The following is a 17,799-nucleotide window of genomic DNA, read 5'->3' on the forward strand; positions in this document are numbered from 1 at the left end:
CTCTTGCATGGTTTTATATACTTGATCTGTGCTATGATTTATGAACTGCAATATAGGAAAGTTCCTTTGCTTATGCTTCCAAAAATCAGCAATTTGTGGTTCCCCGTGCTGACGTGTTAGCACTTAAGCTGTAGGTTATAGCATTCAATGCCCTGTCCAACAGTGACGGCTTACGTAGCGAGACTGCTTTCCTCGGCAGTGCTGGGCACCTTCGGCTCTGCCTCCCAGCATCGCAGCCCACCTGTGCCTTTCAGGGTTTATTTTCTTGGATCCTATTTTTGTCTGGGTTTGTCAAGCCCTGTCCCTTCCCCAGTGGATGGCTGGCAATGGCATGGCTGCAAGAGATAAGTTGTCCTCCTGCAGTGTGTTTGCATCCTGTCCCTCCTATCATCTCCTTTCCCATTTGGAGCAGCTCCCGGCGCTGGCGGGATCAGCATGAGGTGGCAGGAGACCGACGGGTGCTAGTCCCGGTGCTCATGCTCCCTGTGTGGTGAAGCCATGGCCTCTCCCTGAGTTTTGGTGTCTCCCTGTCTGTGCTGGAGGCAATGACAGTGATGTGCTCGGGCACCCTGTGACAGCTGGCAGTGTCCCCAGAGAGGACCCACTGTGTCAGGACCAGCCCAGAGGGAGAGTCAGGTGATTGTGTGTGTGACAAGCAGGGAGCCAGGCAGGGACAGGGAGGTTACGCTGGGCTGTGCCGGCCAGGAAGGAGACCTACACAGCTGCCACGCATGCTGGGTCACCGGGAACATGCACTGTTTCACCGGCTGGTGAAGAGGGGAGTTCCAGCCTCCCTCACCTTCTTGAGATGTTTGCACCTGTGTGTAAACACCTCAGATGTCCCCAGGGGTGTTGTCCTCCTTCCCTCTGCTCCTCAGTCCTTCCCTGGCTCATGGTCATGGTATTCCAGACACCTCTGCTGCTCCTCTCCCTCGCGTTCTATGCTGTGCTGCCAGTCAGTTCCCCCAAGGATGCAAACACCAGTGCTCCCCTGGCAGGTGGGGTCTCTGGTTCCCTCCTGGTTTTCCTCTGTGCCCACGGCCCCTCACTTGCCCCATGCATTGTGTGAGGCTCCACAGGTGATGCCAATACGTCCTCCTGGCTGTGGCTGGGCACAGGCAGGGATGGAGGGTGACCCCAGTAGATATCGGAAAGGCGACCAAGGCCTGCTGTGATGTTGCTCAGGCCTCTGTGGGAGCCCAGAGCAGCACATGTTGACACTGAGCCTGACCGCAGGAAGATCAGGAAATGCAAAAGCACCTGTTGCTGAGGGAAGCTGGACTTGGCCCTTGCATGAATTTTCCGAGCTCTGCAACCGAGGCCCATGAAAGCAGTATTTCCTGCTGCAGCAACATCGCCCATTGCTCTCCCTACACATCACTTTGTGTGGGTCATTTTGGGTTTGGTTTTGGTTTTTGTTTTTTTTTTTTTTCCCCCAATGAAAGCCCCAGCTGCACTTACAAGCAGTTTCTGGCTGATTCACTCGAAGGAAAACTTTGTCCTTGGTGGAAACACCCTGCCAAGTGGGAGGGACGCACTCCCTCCTGCAGATCTGCTTCCTTCAGCAGTCAGGCTGCACCGGCGGCATGGCAGGCTGTGCGAGGCCAACAAAAATAGGCAAGAAAACCCTTCAAGTAGGTCTCTGCAACTGCGGAATAACACGGGGACCACAAATGCCTCCTCAGCATTGGGGGAAGAGGGAGCAAGTTCCCTTACGCCTCCACCTGCACTATTCCCTGCCCTTAAAGCCAAGTGGCAAAAGTTGGCTCTGAACCTTCTTTGCAGAGATTTCCTTTTCCTAACCTGCTGCTGTGTCTCTGAGGGATTCTTGGGGACAAAAAATAAAATAGCCTGTTTCTGTTCCCGTTCCCATTCCCCCCCCCCCCCCCCCCCCCCCCCCAACACATGCACTTACCATGCTGGACTCACTTTTGCCACTGGCAATGGCCAAGCACAAATTGGCCCCTCACTGACCAGTATGACTCAAAAGCACCATGTGTGCCGGCCAGGGCTTCCCCTTCACCGGGGTGTCTTGGGGCTGGGGGCTGCAAGCTTCATTCTTCAGCAGCTTTATAAAAAGCAGACCAGGTTTCTGGAGATGGCAATGCAGGCAGCAGCAGGGGGACAGCGAAAGAACAGTTCTGCAAGAGCCGGGGCAAATGTGTTCCCAGCCATGTTTGAATTGGAGCCCAGCCATAGAAACTGAAGGAAAAAGCACAAGGCTTGGGAGGCAGCTAACCTTGGCCACAGCCTGCCTCCGGGCTGCCTGCTCCGGCTGAGGATGCGTGTGGGGTGGAAAGACCTGGCCACCCCTCCGCCACAGTGCCATCACAGGCGCCGGGGCTGCAGGCAGCACCCAGGGCCGCTGCCACGTGAGCAGGGAGCAGGTGGCATTGGCAGGAGCACTCCTCAGGGATGCCAAGGACTCAGCAGGTCCCGGCCCTCCCACCGGCAGTGTTTTTCCACCTCGGTCCTGGCACGTCAGCAAGCGCTGAGGCAGGGGAGGCACCCGCTGTTGGTGGTGTTTGCACCGTGTTACTCAATCCCAATAATCCCAAATCTCCAGAAGCCTTTGGGGCAGTGGGAGATGCTCTCCCGCCGGAGCAAACTCAGGCTCTTTTGCTGGGCCTGTACATAAGACAGCCCAGGGCACAGCTGCCTTACTGCCAGTTACTCACACTTGTGTAAGGCCCCCCCGCCCCCACCCCCCAGAACAGCCCCGTTTGTGTCAGAAACTGCTGCTGTCCCAGACTGCAAAGCCCAAGGCTGAAGCGTGGCATCTTCTACCCAAGTGGTCTCCTCCTTTCAGGCAGCAGCTGATCTGCTCAGTGACTCAAGCTGTGAGTTCCCCCTTAATAACGCAGTCCCCTGTGACGATTGCCTGGCCGCCACCCCCGTGCCCCTCACACTGGAGGTTTCAGGAAACAAGTCCCACCTTCTTGCTGTGCCTTGCTGGAGCACCCTACCTGCGGACCAACTGGGGCGCTGCCCAAACACACGGCAAATGTCCCCACGGCCAGGTGCCACCCCGCACCAGCCGAGCGCAGGGCTCCAGCACCTTTCCTCTCCGAAGGCTGACGGAGGGCCAATGCCTGTCCCTGCGCACAGCTTCCAGGTGGGTGTTTCACCTCCCCACACCCTTCAGGCTCCCCGAGACAGCACAGGGGCAAGTGGCTCAGCAGGAACGCGCCTATACTAAGCCTTTTCTCTAGTCGCTGCAAACTAACTGCAGGGCCTACTGCTCAGCGTACCTGCGCCCGTAAAGGGAAAGGCTCCGTGCCTCCCTGCGCCACAGCCCAGCAAATGCAGGGCAGGGATCAGGATGGCACATACTCATCCCTGATTTTCCATTTCCAGAAACATGTCTAAGGGCAACTGTTTGTGCATGCTTTAGATAAATGATTACAAGGGGGTTGAGACACAAAGGGGAAAAAAATAGTTTTGTTGCTTAGCAGAGTGTGACAGTCACGTGGCATGCAGCAGGCACGAGCAGCAGCCCAGCTCCCAGGGCTCGCAAAGCCAAGGGCAAAGCAGCTCGAGCTCTTCCAGGAAGAAATTCAGGCTAGATGGGCTGAGGGGGTGTGGGCAAGTATAGCTAGCGAGAGCCAGCAGCCAGCATCAACTCCACGTTTGGTTTCCTCAAGTACATTCAGAGCAGCTCCCTTCAACAGCTTTTTAAGGAGGCGGTGTGGGGAGCTGCAAGCCTCCCCTTGAGCAGGAGGCAGCAGGAACACAGTGGGTCTGAGGAAGCTGGGTCACACAGCCATTCAGCACATGTGGGCTGAGACAGGCATTTCAGCATCTTCCTCTGCACAGAGGGGCCATCTCATCTTGTTTTGCTAAAAAGGTGCAGCTCCCTCTGACAGAAATTCTGATTAAAGCTGAGCAACAAGAGGTTAGAAAGAAAAATCAGACCATCATAGCTGCTTTTCTCATATCCAGCCTTGAGCCCACCCTGCTACGAGAAGTCACCTTGGATGAACATTCACAGTAGGGAGGATATGCACATGCATCTTGAGGCTTCCTTTACTTATCAAGTACTCGAGATACCCCAGGATAAACCCAAACTGGTTTCGGCAGAGAAACAAACCCCCCCACAGCACCCCTTCTGCAGAAATCGTTGCCCAAGGAAGGCCTCCTCTACTCTGCAATGGCACCAGGCAGATCCCAGCCTGGACCCACAGGTGATGGCCCTGGCAAGCTGCCACAGAAGCTGGGTATTTTAGGAACTGCTGATTGACTGACCCCCCGGCCCCCCGCCAGAGGCACAATGCACCAAAGGCAGAGTCCTGCTCCCTCCCCTCCCCACCTCCCAAGGGAGCTGAATCACAGCAGGACCCAGGAAGGCCAGGCACACCACCACTTCTTCCTAAGCTGCTGCTATTCCTGGCACAGCAAGAGGTCAGAGACGGCTGCCCTCACCGTGTTGCACAAGCCTGGGCATCAACCGGCTATTCCTAGCACAACGAAACCTGTGCTGGGCACGCCACAAACCAGCAACCTGGCCCGCAAGAGGAAGACGCCAAGCACAGGTTCATCCGAAGGCAGGCAGGGAGGGCTGCTGTGTCCCCCTCTGCCCAGGAACAGGCCGGGCAGAGGTGCTCTCTCCCCACCGAGCACACACCACATGACAACTGGTTATTATATCATGCTTTTAATACAAACTTAAAAAAATCTGGAACAATAGAAACTGTACAGATTTGATCAACCTTTGTTTTTTTTTGTTTTTAACTAAATCTGTAGACACACCAATGTCCTGTTCCAAAATATTGCACAACATTCTGAATACAAAACTCTTGATTGTATTCCTCCTTCGCTAAAGAAAAAAAAAAAAAAGAAAAAAAAAGAAAGACAGCAACCCCCTGGTTCCCCCTCTCAGTAGCCCCCTTCTCAGGAACCCAAGCAGAGCACACACAGAAACCCTCCGCTCAGATACATCCAGATTTCTGTCCTCTTTCACTCCCTCTCTCCCGCAAGGCAACTGTCAACTCAGTCCTTGGAGAGGGGCAGGAGGGAAAGGAGGGAGGCTGAGTGGGGAGAAAGGAATCTTCACCACTTCTTTTTTTTTTAAGTTTTTTTCCTGAAAAAATATTTTTCTCTCCTCTTTTTAAGAAAAAATCTTGAAAAGAAAAAAATTACAGTTTTTTTTACGTTAGAAATATACATATATTATATATACCTCTTACATTTTACAAATGTAGCAAATTATTCAAATACAAACAGACATCAACAAAAAGAACACAAACCCATAAAAAATAAAAGTTAAAAAAAAATTTCTCTCTTCTCTTCCTAAGAAACCAGGTAAATTAGTGCAGGTTTTTAAAAAATAAAATTGAAGCTGAACGCCTACATCCAAGACTAGAAAAGACCTGAAAAGGCCATTAGTTTCCATTGCTGCCTGATGCTGGAGGAACATTTCTGAAGCACGCTTTTTTCCTTTTAAGTTACAAAGAGGTTGGTCCCTCCTCTTTTCCTCCTTCCACTCACACCACTGTTTTTAAAGCAGGTATAATACGTGTGGCAGGGCAAAGCGGCATCAAAGCTTCACACAGATAAGCGGGTGGCTGGGGGGCGTTCCCACCTCTCCCCTCCCTCCCTGTGCCAGAGGAGAGCACGCTGTCCCATGGCGGTGGCTCACAGATGGCTTCACCAGATGCAGGGACAGTGGGGGGCAACTGGACTGGGTCCCACCATCGGGGCTGAGCACCCCTCAATCCAGTGTGGCAAGTGGGCTGGCATTCAGCAGCACACTCCTGGGGAGAAGGACGGGGTGGCAGTAGTAAAGTCCGTAAGTAGGGGTTTAAAAAGAAAAAAGCCCCAAAAGAAACAAGGGAAATCCAACGGCTTGGCCATTCCTCAGCAACTCATCCTAGCCTGGAAACCTGAGGGCTGAGGCCGCGGGCGCCGGTTTGAGGGAAGCTAGCTGGGCTCCACTCTCCTGGCCCACCTGCATTGGTCACAGCTCAACGGCAAGCAACCTGCTCGGGAACCCGCACCGGGCATGAGGTCAGGACTGTGTCCTCCCCAGTCACCCAGCAAGGGGAAGGGTGTGCTGGAGGCTCTCCTAGAAGAGCTCCGGGCAGTGGCAGCCTCCCCGGGACAGCCCGTTACGTCTGCAAAGGCTCATTGGCAACACAACTACAAGAAGGCTGAAGTGCCTTCACTTCAGGTTGAGGGAAAGGAACGGGAAAGTTCAAGTTCAAGCCCATCTCCACTGAAACAGGGATGTCTTGGTAGAGCACATTGGTTCAACACATACAGAAGTGGGTTTCAGAGGGTGCTCCAAAGACATCCAAAGAATACCAAACCTCAAGTCTGGGAGGCAGCAAGTGAGCTTATTTATCTTTTAAACTGAGAACTTCAAAGACTGGAGTCTCATCATCTCCATCTCTATCCTCTTTGCACACTTCCATATTCCCACCACAGCTTCCAAGGAAACCTCCTTCCCACCTAGAGGGTCTCCACCTTGCCTAGGCAAGAAGTAGCCCTCCTTAGGCTTCCTACGAAGGTGAGCTTTGGGGTCCCTGACACAGAAGCAACCCAGCTGAAAAGCTGCGAACACCTGACGACTTGCAGCACATTGTCCTGGGGAAAGCTGCAGGGACATTCCTGGATCCCAGCCCTGCAGTGGGGAGGCACACGCTGGGATAGCCGCTTGCCTTCGGAGCGCCTGTCCCTGCTCTGGTCTAAGCCTGCCACCACCTGCACTGACATGATCTAGCTGGAACGATGAGCTTACACTACGTGCTTCCCTTCCAGAACGGCCACCTCCTCCCACTCCTCCAGAAGGGCTGGGGAAGGGATTTAGGTGTATACCAGGGCTGAAAGCACAAACCATTGTGCCACCACTCAACAACATAGCCCGTTCTCTTCCTCAAAAGTGGTGCTGCCTCGCTAACTAAAAAGGAAGGAATTCCTGCTCAGAGACAAGATGATGAATTCACATCAGGAAATGAGAAATCAGACCTCAGACGCCACCCCAGGTGGATGCTGGTGCCTGCTCCTGGGGAGAACATCTGGGAAGTGGGGCAGGATCCAAGTGGGGTCACCTGGCTTAGCATCACCTCCCCAGCTGCAGGGACAGGCAGGTGATGTTTGCACAGCACAGGCTGTCACCCAGTGACTGGCCAGCCCCAAGAGGACAGAGAAAGGCCCCCTCAATCACATGCGGAAGGGGACAATACCCACTCAAAGCGCCGTCCTCCTACAGCCACGGCTGGAAGTGTAGATGAAGAAGGGAGCAGGAAGAAGCCATTTCACGGTAACGCTCTGCCCTCCCTGCTACGTGCTGGGAGGTGGTCAAGGAGAAGAGTTAGTGCTTTTCAGCACACAGACAGAACGGCTGACGCCAGCCCAGGCTGGAGCTACAACAGCACAACGGCCTACACCCGTGGGCACAGTAGATGCTCTCCGTCTACACGCAGAGCCGTAACAGAAAAAGCAAGTTCACCCACCCATTTCTGGCTAGCACGCAACAAAAGCGTGTATCTCCACTAACACTGACTCATCCTTTCCCTGTCCCTCCTCCAGCGAGGTGGTACGAAGACACCCCTACACCCAGGTTAGAAGGGCCCTGTGTCCAGCGCTGGGGGGTGGTGGGTGCAGGGAATCAAGAGCATTGTGACTTACTGGTTGCACCAGTCCTGGACTGGGGGAAGGGGGAACACAAACCAAAAAAATCCCAAGACTCATTTAAGCAGTAAAAAAGTGAGTAGGAAAAAAGCACAGGGACCGAGTTAAAAAACAAGTCAGTGCTTCAGGAGCGTTGCCAGCACAGCGCAACAACACTGGGCTCTCTCTTTTCCCAAGAAGCTATATTTATAGGATTTGAATATTTTCTGTATATTTCTATTTTTCTTCTCTCCCTCTTTTTCGTTTTGTTCTTGTTTTCCCCCCCTCCCCCTCCCCACCCCAGAATACTCTCCTTCCTTGTGTTCAGTTGGCCAGGACGACAGGCTGGAACGACTGGCTGGGATACTGCATGGCATTCAGGTTGTAGCTGAGTCCTTCCACAAAGGGAGACTTCTCCAAAAAGAGGCTGCTGGTGCTGCCACCGAAGACCTGAGCCATATCAAAGGTACCACCCGTGCCGGTGTTGAACTGCGATGCCGGTGGCATGCTGCTGGCCTGGCTCTCACTGGCAACACCATCGAAGAAGAGACTGCTGGCTCCCGGCGACCCGCCGTTGTAAACAAACTCCTTGGCATTGGGGGAGAGCTGTGACTGTGGGGCTTGGCTCCCAGCGCTCCCGATGAAGTTCAGAGAGTGCATAGACAGGGAGAGGCCCTTGTGCTTCAGCAGGTTGGTGGTGGGAGACCTGACCATCCTCGGCTGCTGCCCAGCCCCTGCTCCGCTGCCCCCTCCTCCAGCTCCCCCACCCTTCTTCATCTTGGTAGAGCCGAACTTTGTGGCAGCAAAGGTGGCAGTGGTGAAAGTGATGGGCTGGGCAGAGCGAGGGATGAAGGTGGGGCTAGGTGACTGGCCGAAGGAGGGGGACGGAGAGTTGGACAGCGAGTTGTCCTGGCTGCCGATGGGGACAAATACCTGGGCATCAGGGTTGAAGCTGCTCTTGATTTCTTTGTCCAGCTCTGCAGCGCTGCAGCCCTCGCTGTCATCCAGGTAGAGGACCTTAACAGAACCCTTCTCACCGATCTGGTAGGAAACCTCAAAAGGATCGATCCAGACACTCAGCTCTTCCGGCACATTGGCACGCACATCATCCACAGCCAGGCCACTCCGCTTGGCTGCCAGCTCCACCACCGGATCCACCGTCTCCCCTATATGAACACAGCGATAGCCAGATCCCTTCAGAGGCTTCTCTGGGTACCAGTGACCCTCATATTTCTTCTTCAGCAGGCGCTCTAGCTCCTCACCAAACAGGTCTGCCCGCCTCCGAGGAAGCTTGTTGTACAGGTATGAGATGATGAAGTTAAGAGCAACTTTGATCTCCAGATGCATACTCCCTTCGCAGCAAGCAAGTCAGGGCAGCGTATTAAAAGAGACAAAATGACACACGCATAGACAAGATTTGGCTCCAAATAAACCTAGGGAAAGAGAGAAAAGGATGGATGAAAACAAGAGAACACAACAGCTCTGACCTGTTGGCATAAACAGCCATGCCTTTCATTAACAAAAGCAGAATGAGCAGTCTTAACAAGCAGCAGCGCTCTCTAGGAAAGTCACCCCAAATCTACTGGCCCTCAAAACAGAGAGATGCTGGTGGGAAGGGAGTCTACCTGCTCCTCTACTGGAGAAACAAGGGTGTAGCTACTACCCGCACACAGATACGTTATACTAACCTTGCTGCCAAGTACCACTACTGAAACCCAGCAGGCTAACTGTCTGCTCTGGCAGAGCTACTTCAGCACATCTAACACACCTCTCTATGCCCTGGCACTCAGCTGCTTCCAGCACAGCTCACCTGCACAGGCCTCTCCAGAACATAAGTGCACCAGCCTTGTGACTCGCTCAGCAACTTGTGCAGAGATCCACTCAGGCTCAGGATTGCAGGGCCAGCCTCTCGTCTGGGAGGCCAGGTGGTTGTGCCAGGTGCTGCGTCCTGCTGGCACAAGTGCATAAGGGACAAGAAGGAGCGAGGGAGGGTGCTCAGGCACCAGCTGCCAGCCCATGTTTACTATCCCCTTGACTTGCAGGCTCATATCTTCTTAATAAGTGTACCCAGTTGAGGCTCTGCCTAGCTGCAGGCCTAAAATCCCAGTTTAATTCAGCTGAGGGGGGAAGAGAGGGACAGGAAATGCGCACAGGGTCACAAAGCACAGGCACGCCAACAGCCTGTCCAATACAGTTCACATCGCTTATCCCTGCACAGAGGGAAGATGAGCTCTGCCAGGGTCAGGTACCTACTTAATAAAAAGCTGAAATTGCTTGCCAAAGACTGAAGTAATCCTCCCTCTCTCCCAAGGAAGTCTCTGAAGTGGAAAGAGCCCACAAAAGCACAATGCAAAACCACAACACTCAGCTCTCCCAATTATACACAGATTTGCAATGTTCGTCTGGGTACAAAAAAACCCCTCAGGTAGGTCAGCACCAAGCTCTGTCACCCATCCAAAGAAAATGAATCCCACAGATATTTTAAGAGGAAGCGCACTTCCAGTAGCCTCCACGCCTCTCCAGAGGGAAGCAGAATATCCAGTTTTTAATTGGCAGCTTAGTCAACAGGCTGCTCTGTCTTCAGCTGCCCTCACCTTGCTCAAACAGACACACCGTGTTCAACTGTCCTCCTAAAATGGGCTTCAGGGATGCTCTCACGCAGCGCTCAAGCCAATGTTTACAGCGTGTGCCAATTTTTTGGGGGTGGGGATGGAGTACAAACATACTGTGTCAGCATTCCCCTGGAAAACCAGGAATCCCAGCAGCACAACCAGGCATCCACTCTGGCCTAGGTCAGGAGGAAGAAAAAACTGACCAGACTTCTTTGCTTGGTCTAGTTTAGCGAACAAGAAGGATTAAATAAATTTTTAAAAGACACTCTCAAATATTTTGAGGCTTCATTACAAAGAAGCAGGGGCAGATACTATGTTTTTCTTGTACTAGTCTGAGTTCAAAGAGGCTTGGCTTTAGAATTACGGTAACCAGAAACAGATCCCACACCTCAAGTCTGCCAACAAGGAGGTTGGTTCTGGAAGGAATTCCCTCCGGGTTTGACTCGGCAACAAGAAAAAGCACAGGAAGGAGGGGATAGAAAAGAGAGAAAGAAGTCTTGCCTTTAAAACCTGCTTTAAGGAATTACTGTAGTGTTAACAACTTCTGTTAGGTCACAGAGACCTGACTAAGCTCAAATAAGAACAGACGAGAAATAAGCAACCAGAGTTTTTCAGAGAACAGCAAGGAGAAGCCATTTTCAGAAGGCAAGAGTCTCAGCATGGAGACAGAGCATTTTCCAGAGAAAACGGCATGAAGCAAACCCCTAAAAGAGCACACCTAAGTGTTAACAATTTAGATGGCCCATACTACCTCAAGGGGCAGATTACATGGAGCCCTCTCACTCCTTTGGCTTTGACGAATCCAAGAGGATGGTCTGGGATCTCAGCAAGTTAAGCAGGAAGAGAACAAACAGCCAGTTTGTAAATCTTTTCATCTCATGTGATAAATTCTAATCCAGATCTGAAATCTATTAAAAAATTAGAAATTGCAGACTGGGAAAGAAGCAAAGGCCAGAATTTGTTACCACCTTATTTGCAACACAAACACCTCAACACACTTTGAGCAGCCCATATCCTCACCAACCTGCAGAAAACAATGAGGAGATACAATTATAAACCATTGCCTCATTGTTTTTTTCTTTTCTTTAAGAAGTACTTCCCCCTTCCTAAACGGGAAATACTCTGTACTTTGATTATGAAAGAGGCAAGTTGATTTGCTTAATAATACCAACAGATGCCAAGGTAGCTGCACACAGCCGATACTTGCAGAAGGCACAAAGAGTCAGAGATACCACTGACTCCTCAGGTTGTCGACATGGTAAGACGTGCTCCAGTAGGACCTTCTCGATCTCCTACTGCACCAAGATGTGATAATAATAATAAAACAACAACTGGAGCATCACGGCACCAAGACAAAAACCAACTAAATATCAGTTGTAAAAAGCATTCGGCAAGCATTCCATAAAGAGAGGCTTGCCCACGTTGCCGGCATTTCCAAGTAAAGGCTTACTCGTACCACGGGCAGCACACCGAGGTGCCGGCAGGGAACAAAGGGCTGCTCCTCTGTTCTGCGGAGGGAAGGCAGGAGCCCCCCAGACCCCCCGGCTACCAGCACGGCGATGTGCCGAAGGAGAGCGACCGAAGAGCTGCTTGCATCAGAGGAGACCAAACACGGGAACGATGCCCTCTTCTCCTCGCCAGGCAAACACGGCAGGTGACCTTGTGAATATCCCTCCCAGCTCCTGGCGGAGGCCTGGGCCCCGCCTCACCCTCACCAGCGGCGTTCCCCGTCTGCCAGGCGACCCGTGGCCCCGCAGCAGGCCCTGCCGGTCCGGAACGGAGGTCCTTTCCCGCCCCCCCTCCACGGGCGGCGGAGGGGCTGCCCCGACCCGAGGCGGGCGGCCGGCCGCCCCCCTCCCCAGGAGAGCGGCTATTCCCGGTGACCCGGCCGGCCCCGGGAGAGCGGCCATTCCCGGTGACCCCCCGTGCCCGCCCCCTCCCCGCCGCGGGGCACCCTGGGAGCTGTAGTCCTCGCCCCCCCTCACGCCCCGCGACCTACTTCGCCCCTGGACTACGCCTCCCGCGGCGCCCCGCGGCCGGCCCGGCCCGCCGCTCTCCCCGCCGGGGCAGGGCGCAAAATTTTCCACAGCACATGCGCCCTGGCGGCCCGCCCGCCCTGGCGCTGCCCACGACGGGAACACGCCCCACCGCCCGGCGCTCGGGCCCGCCGGGCAGCCGCCCCCCGCTTCCCTTCCCTTCCCCCCCTCCCGGCAGGGACGGGCAGGCGCGTCCCCACCCCACGGCCGTAGGACGGAGCCTAGGAGGCCACAAGCTCCGTGTCCGTCCGTCCCCTCCCCCGCTGCCTGTCCCCGTCCCGCCGGTGGGGCACGCAGGGTCGCAAACAAGGTCCCCAACAGAGCCCTTCGGCGGAGGGGGGGTGGGTCTCCCCGCCAAAGGCGAGCTCCCGGCCCCGCACACCGGCGGGGCACGGCGGCGGACCCCGAGGCCTGCAGCATCGGGGAGGGGGGTGGGGGCGTGTGGGGTACAGCCCAGCCCGGCCCCAGCAGCGCCTTTGTTGTCGCCGGGCTTCTCCCCCCCCCCGCCCCGGAGCCGCAGGAGCTGGATCCGCCGTGCGGGAAGGGAGACACCCCGGTGACACACACACCCCCCCCCGGCAGCCCTGGCAGCCCGCCGCCGCCCCCGGGCACAGCCTACCCTTTTCGGGGCTGCTGGGACTGAGCCGCACCCCATCCCCCCATACGGCTAGAGGGGGCCCAAACAAAATGGTGAACTGGGGCACTGCAAAGCGTCACCGACCTAATGACTTTCGCACACACCCACCACCCCGAAGCCCCATTGATCCCCCACCCAGGGCCCGCAGCTGCACAGTCGCTCCACAGACGGACAAATTACTCCCGGGCGGGGAGGAGGGCAATGAGCCCGCTCAGGCCGAGCCCACAAAGGGGATGTGGGCTGGGAACACTCGGCCCAAGGATGGAAGGGAAGGGAAGGGAAGGGAAGCACTCCCGGCCCCACTTACTTCGTCCTCGGCTCCAGGGCCGGCAGCTGGTGGCGGCTGTTGGGGGCCGTGGGCGCTGCCGGCAGTTGCCCGGACAGTGCGTGGAGGTCTCTGCCCCGTCCCGTCCCCTCCCTCGTCTTATCCCCGGCGGTGCGGTTCCTCCGCGGGGCGGGCCCGGGGGCTGCAGAGCGGGCCGAAGGCGGTGCGGAACGCCCAGAGGTGGGGGTACGGGTACCAGTGCCTGTGTCGTCGCCGTCGTTGTCGTCGCCGCCACCTCCCCTCTACCCGCCACCCCGCAGCCACCCGCGCCCTGGCCCCAAGTGAGCCAACTCAAGGCAAACTTTCACCCTTAGCAACCCCGCGCAGGGATCCGCGCTCCCGCCCAGCGTGATGCGGTCGCGGAAGGCGGGCCGGAACTACTTCTCCGCCCCTCGCCGCCCGCTCGGCCTCGCCGCCCGCAGCGCCCCGGGGACGAGGGGCGGTTTAATTCCCTTTCTGTGTCCCCGCTGCCGGTGCAGCAGCCGCAGCGGGGGGCGCTGCCAGCCGCGTGGCACCGAGGGCTGCCCCAACCCTGGGCGCCAGGGGAAGGAAGGGACAGGGGCTTTAGCGGGGATGAAGCTTGACCTGAGGATTTCCCCAAGCGGCTTAGCCTGAGGCGGGGAGGGGCTCACAGCGAGGTGATTGAACGGGAGCGGAGAGGGCAGGAAGCGGCCGGCATTTTTTCCTCGACGTGTACTCGGCAGCAGTCACCACAGAAGGCCAGAGGGCCTGGTGCTGTTCATGCCCCGGCTCCGTGACAGTACCGGCCCTGGGGGACGACAGGGGCCCCGGGTGATGCGGGAAGCGAGAGGGAACAGGCGGGCGATGTCTTCCGAGAACTCCTGCACTGGAAGCCCCGAGCCCCACTAACGGCACGGGCAGGACAGCTTTCCCCCGGAAGGGTGCGAGGAGAACTGGCAACCTCGGCTCCTTCCCACACTGCAAACCTCTCGGGATTCCCGGGCCTGCGACACGGTGGGGGGCGGGCCCATCGCCTCCGGGGACAACGGGGCAAGGCTTACCAGTGTCACCACAGGGAGGGCAGGAGCAAGCACAAACCACCCCTACTGCCCCGTGCCCAGCACCCCGTTGCAAGGAGATCGCCTCGGCCCCGCCAGCACCGCTCTCCCCTCCCCGCGGAGCACAACGCGGGGACTACTTTGTCGTCGCACGTCCGTGCGCCTCCGCCTTCAGCAGAGGGCCGGCCCAGCCGCGGCGGAGAGGAGGGACCTGCAAGGTGTGCGAGCGACAGCCATGCTAAAAATAACAGCGGCATGTTAGCAACAGCTTTCTCATTGGCTGGCCGGACCCGGCGGCGGCTGCGGATTGGTGCGCTGCCTCAGCCAGTGAGCCGAGGGGGTGTGCGCAGGGGGGCGGCGCCGGGCGTGGCGGCGCCGGGAGTTGTAGTCGCCAGGGCGGCCGCGGCTTGTCCCGGGGCTCCGGCGGGGTCGGGAGAGCGGCTACGCAAACCGGAGTTGCCTGCTGCCCTGGGAATAGGCCAGCCATGGAGATCATCGCTCCCAGGGCCACCTAGGCACCGGCCGGAGGCACCGGCGGATGAGGGGGGGCACCTGCTCCCCCACGGGCTGAGCCTCTGCTGCCTGCTAGCAAGCTGGCAGCCCTCACCTAGCACCGCACAGCTTTTTCTTCTGCAAGTAAAACTCAACAACGAAGCAAACCCAAGTGAACTTGCTTTGGGGTAGAAGGCAATACCGGGTACAATAACAAATAGTCCCCTAAAACAGCCACGTGCAGCGAAGCGTTACGGTGCTGGCTGTATTTTTCTCATGTATAATACTGCCATGTTTAAAGGGTGCTGGCTGCCAGCACACGCAGTTCTGCGCTCTCTCTGTTAAACCAGACTTAACACTAGTTCTAAGGAAAACAAAGATAAAAAAATACCTGCCAGCACCTACATGCTGTGTATTTTACAGTCCAAGGCCATCGCCTTGGACAGGCACCACTTTCAAAGGGCTCTCTATCCACGCGTAAGGCAGCTTTTGATCCAAGTAAAGATCCAAACAAACAGAAAGGACACCAAGAATGTGTTTCCAGGCTCTCCCAGCCACATGTCAGGCATCTTCTTCAGAGCTGATACAAGCAGACCAGGGAGGGAGAAGCGGTCTCAGTAACAAAGCCGCTACCACAGTCCCTGTTGCAGCAGAGGTAGTTTGCTTGGCCTGTGAAATGTCCTGTTTGCCTTGGTTATGAAGAATTCCTGAGAAAATGTGCAAAAATACAAAGTTCCTCTCTTGCCCTGCTTCCACAACAACGCTCAGGCATCTTCTGGGTTTGGTTTGTCCTTCCTCACTCAGTATCCCTTTACCTCAGGTACTGCCCTTGCTGCTGAAGATGACTTCTTTCGAAGCCAGTCATCAGCATGCACCAAGAAATCTGTTAATGCTCTCCTTCCTAGCCATTGGTGCTACAGCAGCTGTCCTTCTCATTTTCCCACTGATTAAAGAAAAAAACCAACAACTTTTGAAGTTGGTTTTTTTTCTGCAGGGGAAGGGGAAGGAAGAGAAGGGGAAGATTTATGAGAGCTATTATGAGCAGCCTTATTTTCATCACTCCTAGTTTAAAAGGAGTTTAGTTACAAAAGAACACTTTTTTTTTTTTTTTCTAATACTCCCTCGCTTTGCTGGAAACAAAATCATGCTGTCAGCCAGAGATCAGTAAATTAAAATGACTGCGCTATTTTTAGCATCATTAAGAAAAAAATGGCAATTACATTTCTAAAATTCTATTGTTGCTTTAATAAGGTGTTACTAAGAGGGTGTTACACATTAGGGCTCTTTAAAATACTTGCACCTTGACCATGCTCCTTTAATTATCGCGTTGCCCCAGTACACATGCAGGCAGAGGAATTCTGTCACAGTATCCACTCATGCATTCTCAGCCATTTGGCTATTACGTCAAAGCAAAGCTACCGAATCACGTGTGCGCGGCGAGGGGAGGAATCGCCAAGCTGCCAGGACAGAGTGCATTTTGCTAGGTTATTTAATGCCAAGGAAGGGCAGTCAGGTTATAATCGGGCATAATTAACACTGCCATACCCTGAATCCTCTTTACATTCATGTCACATGACAGCCTCAAGGAAATGAAAAATTCTTTCCTGCTATTGAAACGGGCAAACAACATCTCCAGCTGATCCCCGTAACGAGAAAATAACAGCTCCTGTGCAGATAAGGTTTCAGAGGCAGGATTTTCTCTACACGGCTCCCACAAGGAAACCTCACAGGCAGACTTCAGGCCTTTGCCTGCCTTTGGTTTGTTTGGGGTTTTTGGGGGGTTGTTTTGGTTTTTTGTTTTTTTTTTTTTTTTAAAAGACAGGTAATGCTTTGTCAGACAAGGTCTAGGTGATGCAAAGGACCAGAGAGGTTGTTACAGAGCTATTTCCTGAGTTCGGTTGTAGCTGAGGCTGGTAGTTGTTCTGAAGAGGCACATCATAGGGAACATCCACATTTCAGAACACGGTGATGCCTTTTTAGTACTAACAACAAAAAGCTGATGACTTAACAGGCCAAGAGGTCCCATGTTCCCCTCCCCTATATAAATATTTGAAATAAAGGGATTTTTTACTTATTACCTAAGTAAATGTATTCATGTGATTAAAGAAGAAAAAAGCAATAACCCTACCTGGAAAAGTAATGGCAGGGATTAGCTCAGTGCAATTAGGATTTGCAGGCAGCACCACAGAGTTCAGCGGCCACACAGCTGCCACTGTCCCTCCCTTCCTCCCTTGCAGTTGTCATGCAAGTGCTTCACAGCTGGCAGCCAGGAAGCCCCTGAATCAAGCTGCTTAAGACTCCAAGGTCTGATGAAGCCCTTCCAGAGCCTGGCAGGCACTCAGCAGCAGGACACGTCTTGTCTCATTGTCCCCCTGCTGGGAAGCTTGCCCTTTTAGCATGTGCTCTGCTCTCCCGTACTGTCAGGAAATCTTCTACCGGACAAGTACTTTAAAATCCATTTAGGTAAAAAATACTGCACTTTTCTAGGGTCCATGCCTAGGTTTCATTTGCTGGTGAACAGAAATCATTACTACACATGCAAGGCTGAGGTTTTTTGGGCTACCTAACTGTATCCATTACCCTCATCTGAATTAGCAGCTTCAGGGCAATGTCCCATCCACGCTCTGAAAGGACCAGAAAGGCAGCGGTGCTGAACTGATCTGAGCACCAGCAGCATTTGGCATTCTCCCCACAGCTGTCTAAGCAAACAAGGCAAAGGAGAAAAAGCCTGTCCCTCCCTCTCTCCACCTGCCCAGTGACTCAGAACAGCTAGAAATGGCAGCTTAATGCTCATTGCTGCCAGAATACAGACCGATATACCCAGCAGTCAAGAGTGAGGGCACCGGGAGTGCCAAGTAAGTACGCTCAGCGGTTTCTGGGGTGGGGGAAGGGACGGGGACACTCGTATCTCTATAGCAACCCCTGCCTGGCTGATCCTGCTAAATGATCGGGAACAAGGGCTGCTCTAAAATTAGATCTTCTAGTGATCCCTGCACCAGTGGCAATAATTGCAAGTCAAAAGAAATAATTTAAACTTCATTTCCCTCTACTTTCACCAAGCAATTTT

At 54.5% G+C, this 17,799-nt stretch overlaps 1 protein-coding gene across 3 annotated transcripts in view; it reads right to left on the reverse strand.

Annotated features, from left to right (window-relative positions):
• The window catches only part of TOB2 (transducer of ERBB2, 2), a 31,766-nt gene extending 17,400 nt beyond the window's left edge, over positions 1-14,366 (reverse strand). For 2 of the 3 annotated variants that reach the window (XM_080393056.1, XM_080393055.1), the window contains exons 1-2: positions 13,204-14,358; positions 1,930-9,044 (exon numbers count right to left, since the gene is read on the reverse strand). In XM_080393056.1, coding sequence (XP_080249182.1) covers positions 7,936-8,958 — 1,023 coding nt within the window. In that variant the 5' untranslated portion in view covers positions 8,959-9,044; positions 13,204-14,358 and the 3' untranslated portion in view covers positions 1,930-7,935. Of the gene's footprint in view, positions 1-1,929; positions 9,045-9,421; positions 9,560-13,203 lie in introns of all 3 variants that reach the window. The other variant, XM_080393057.1, reaches the window with a different exon arrangement.
• Positions 14,367-17,799: the final 3,433 nt, after the last annotated feature.

Source organism: Falco punctatus, assembly GCF_963210335.1.
Source record: "Falco punctatus genome assembly, chromosome: 6".
NCBI lineage: Eukaryota > Metazoa > Chordata > Aves > Falconiformes > Falconidae > Falco > Falco punctatus.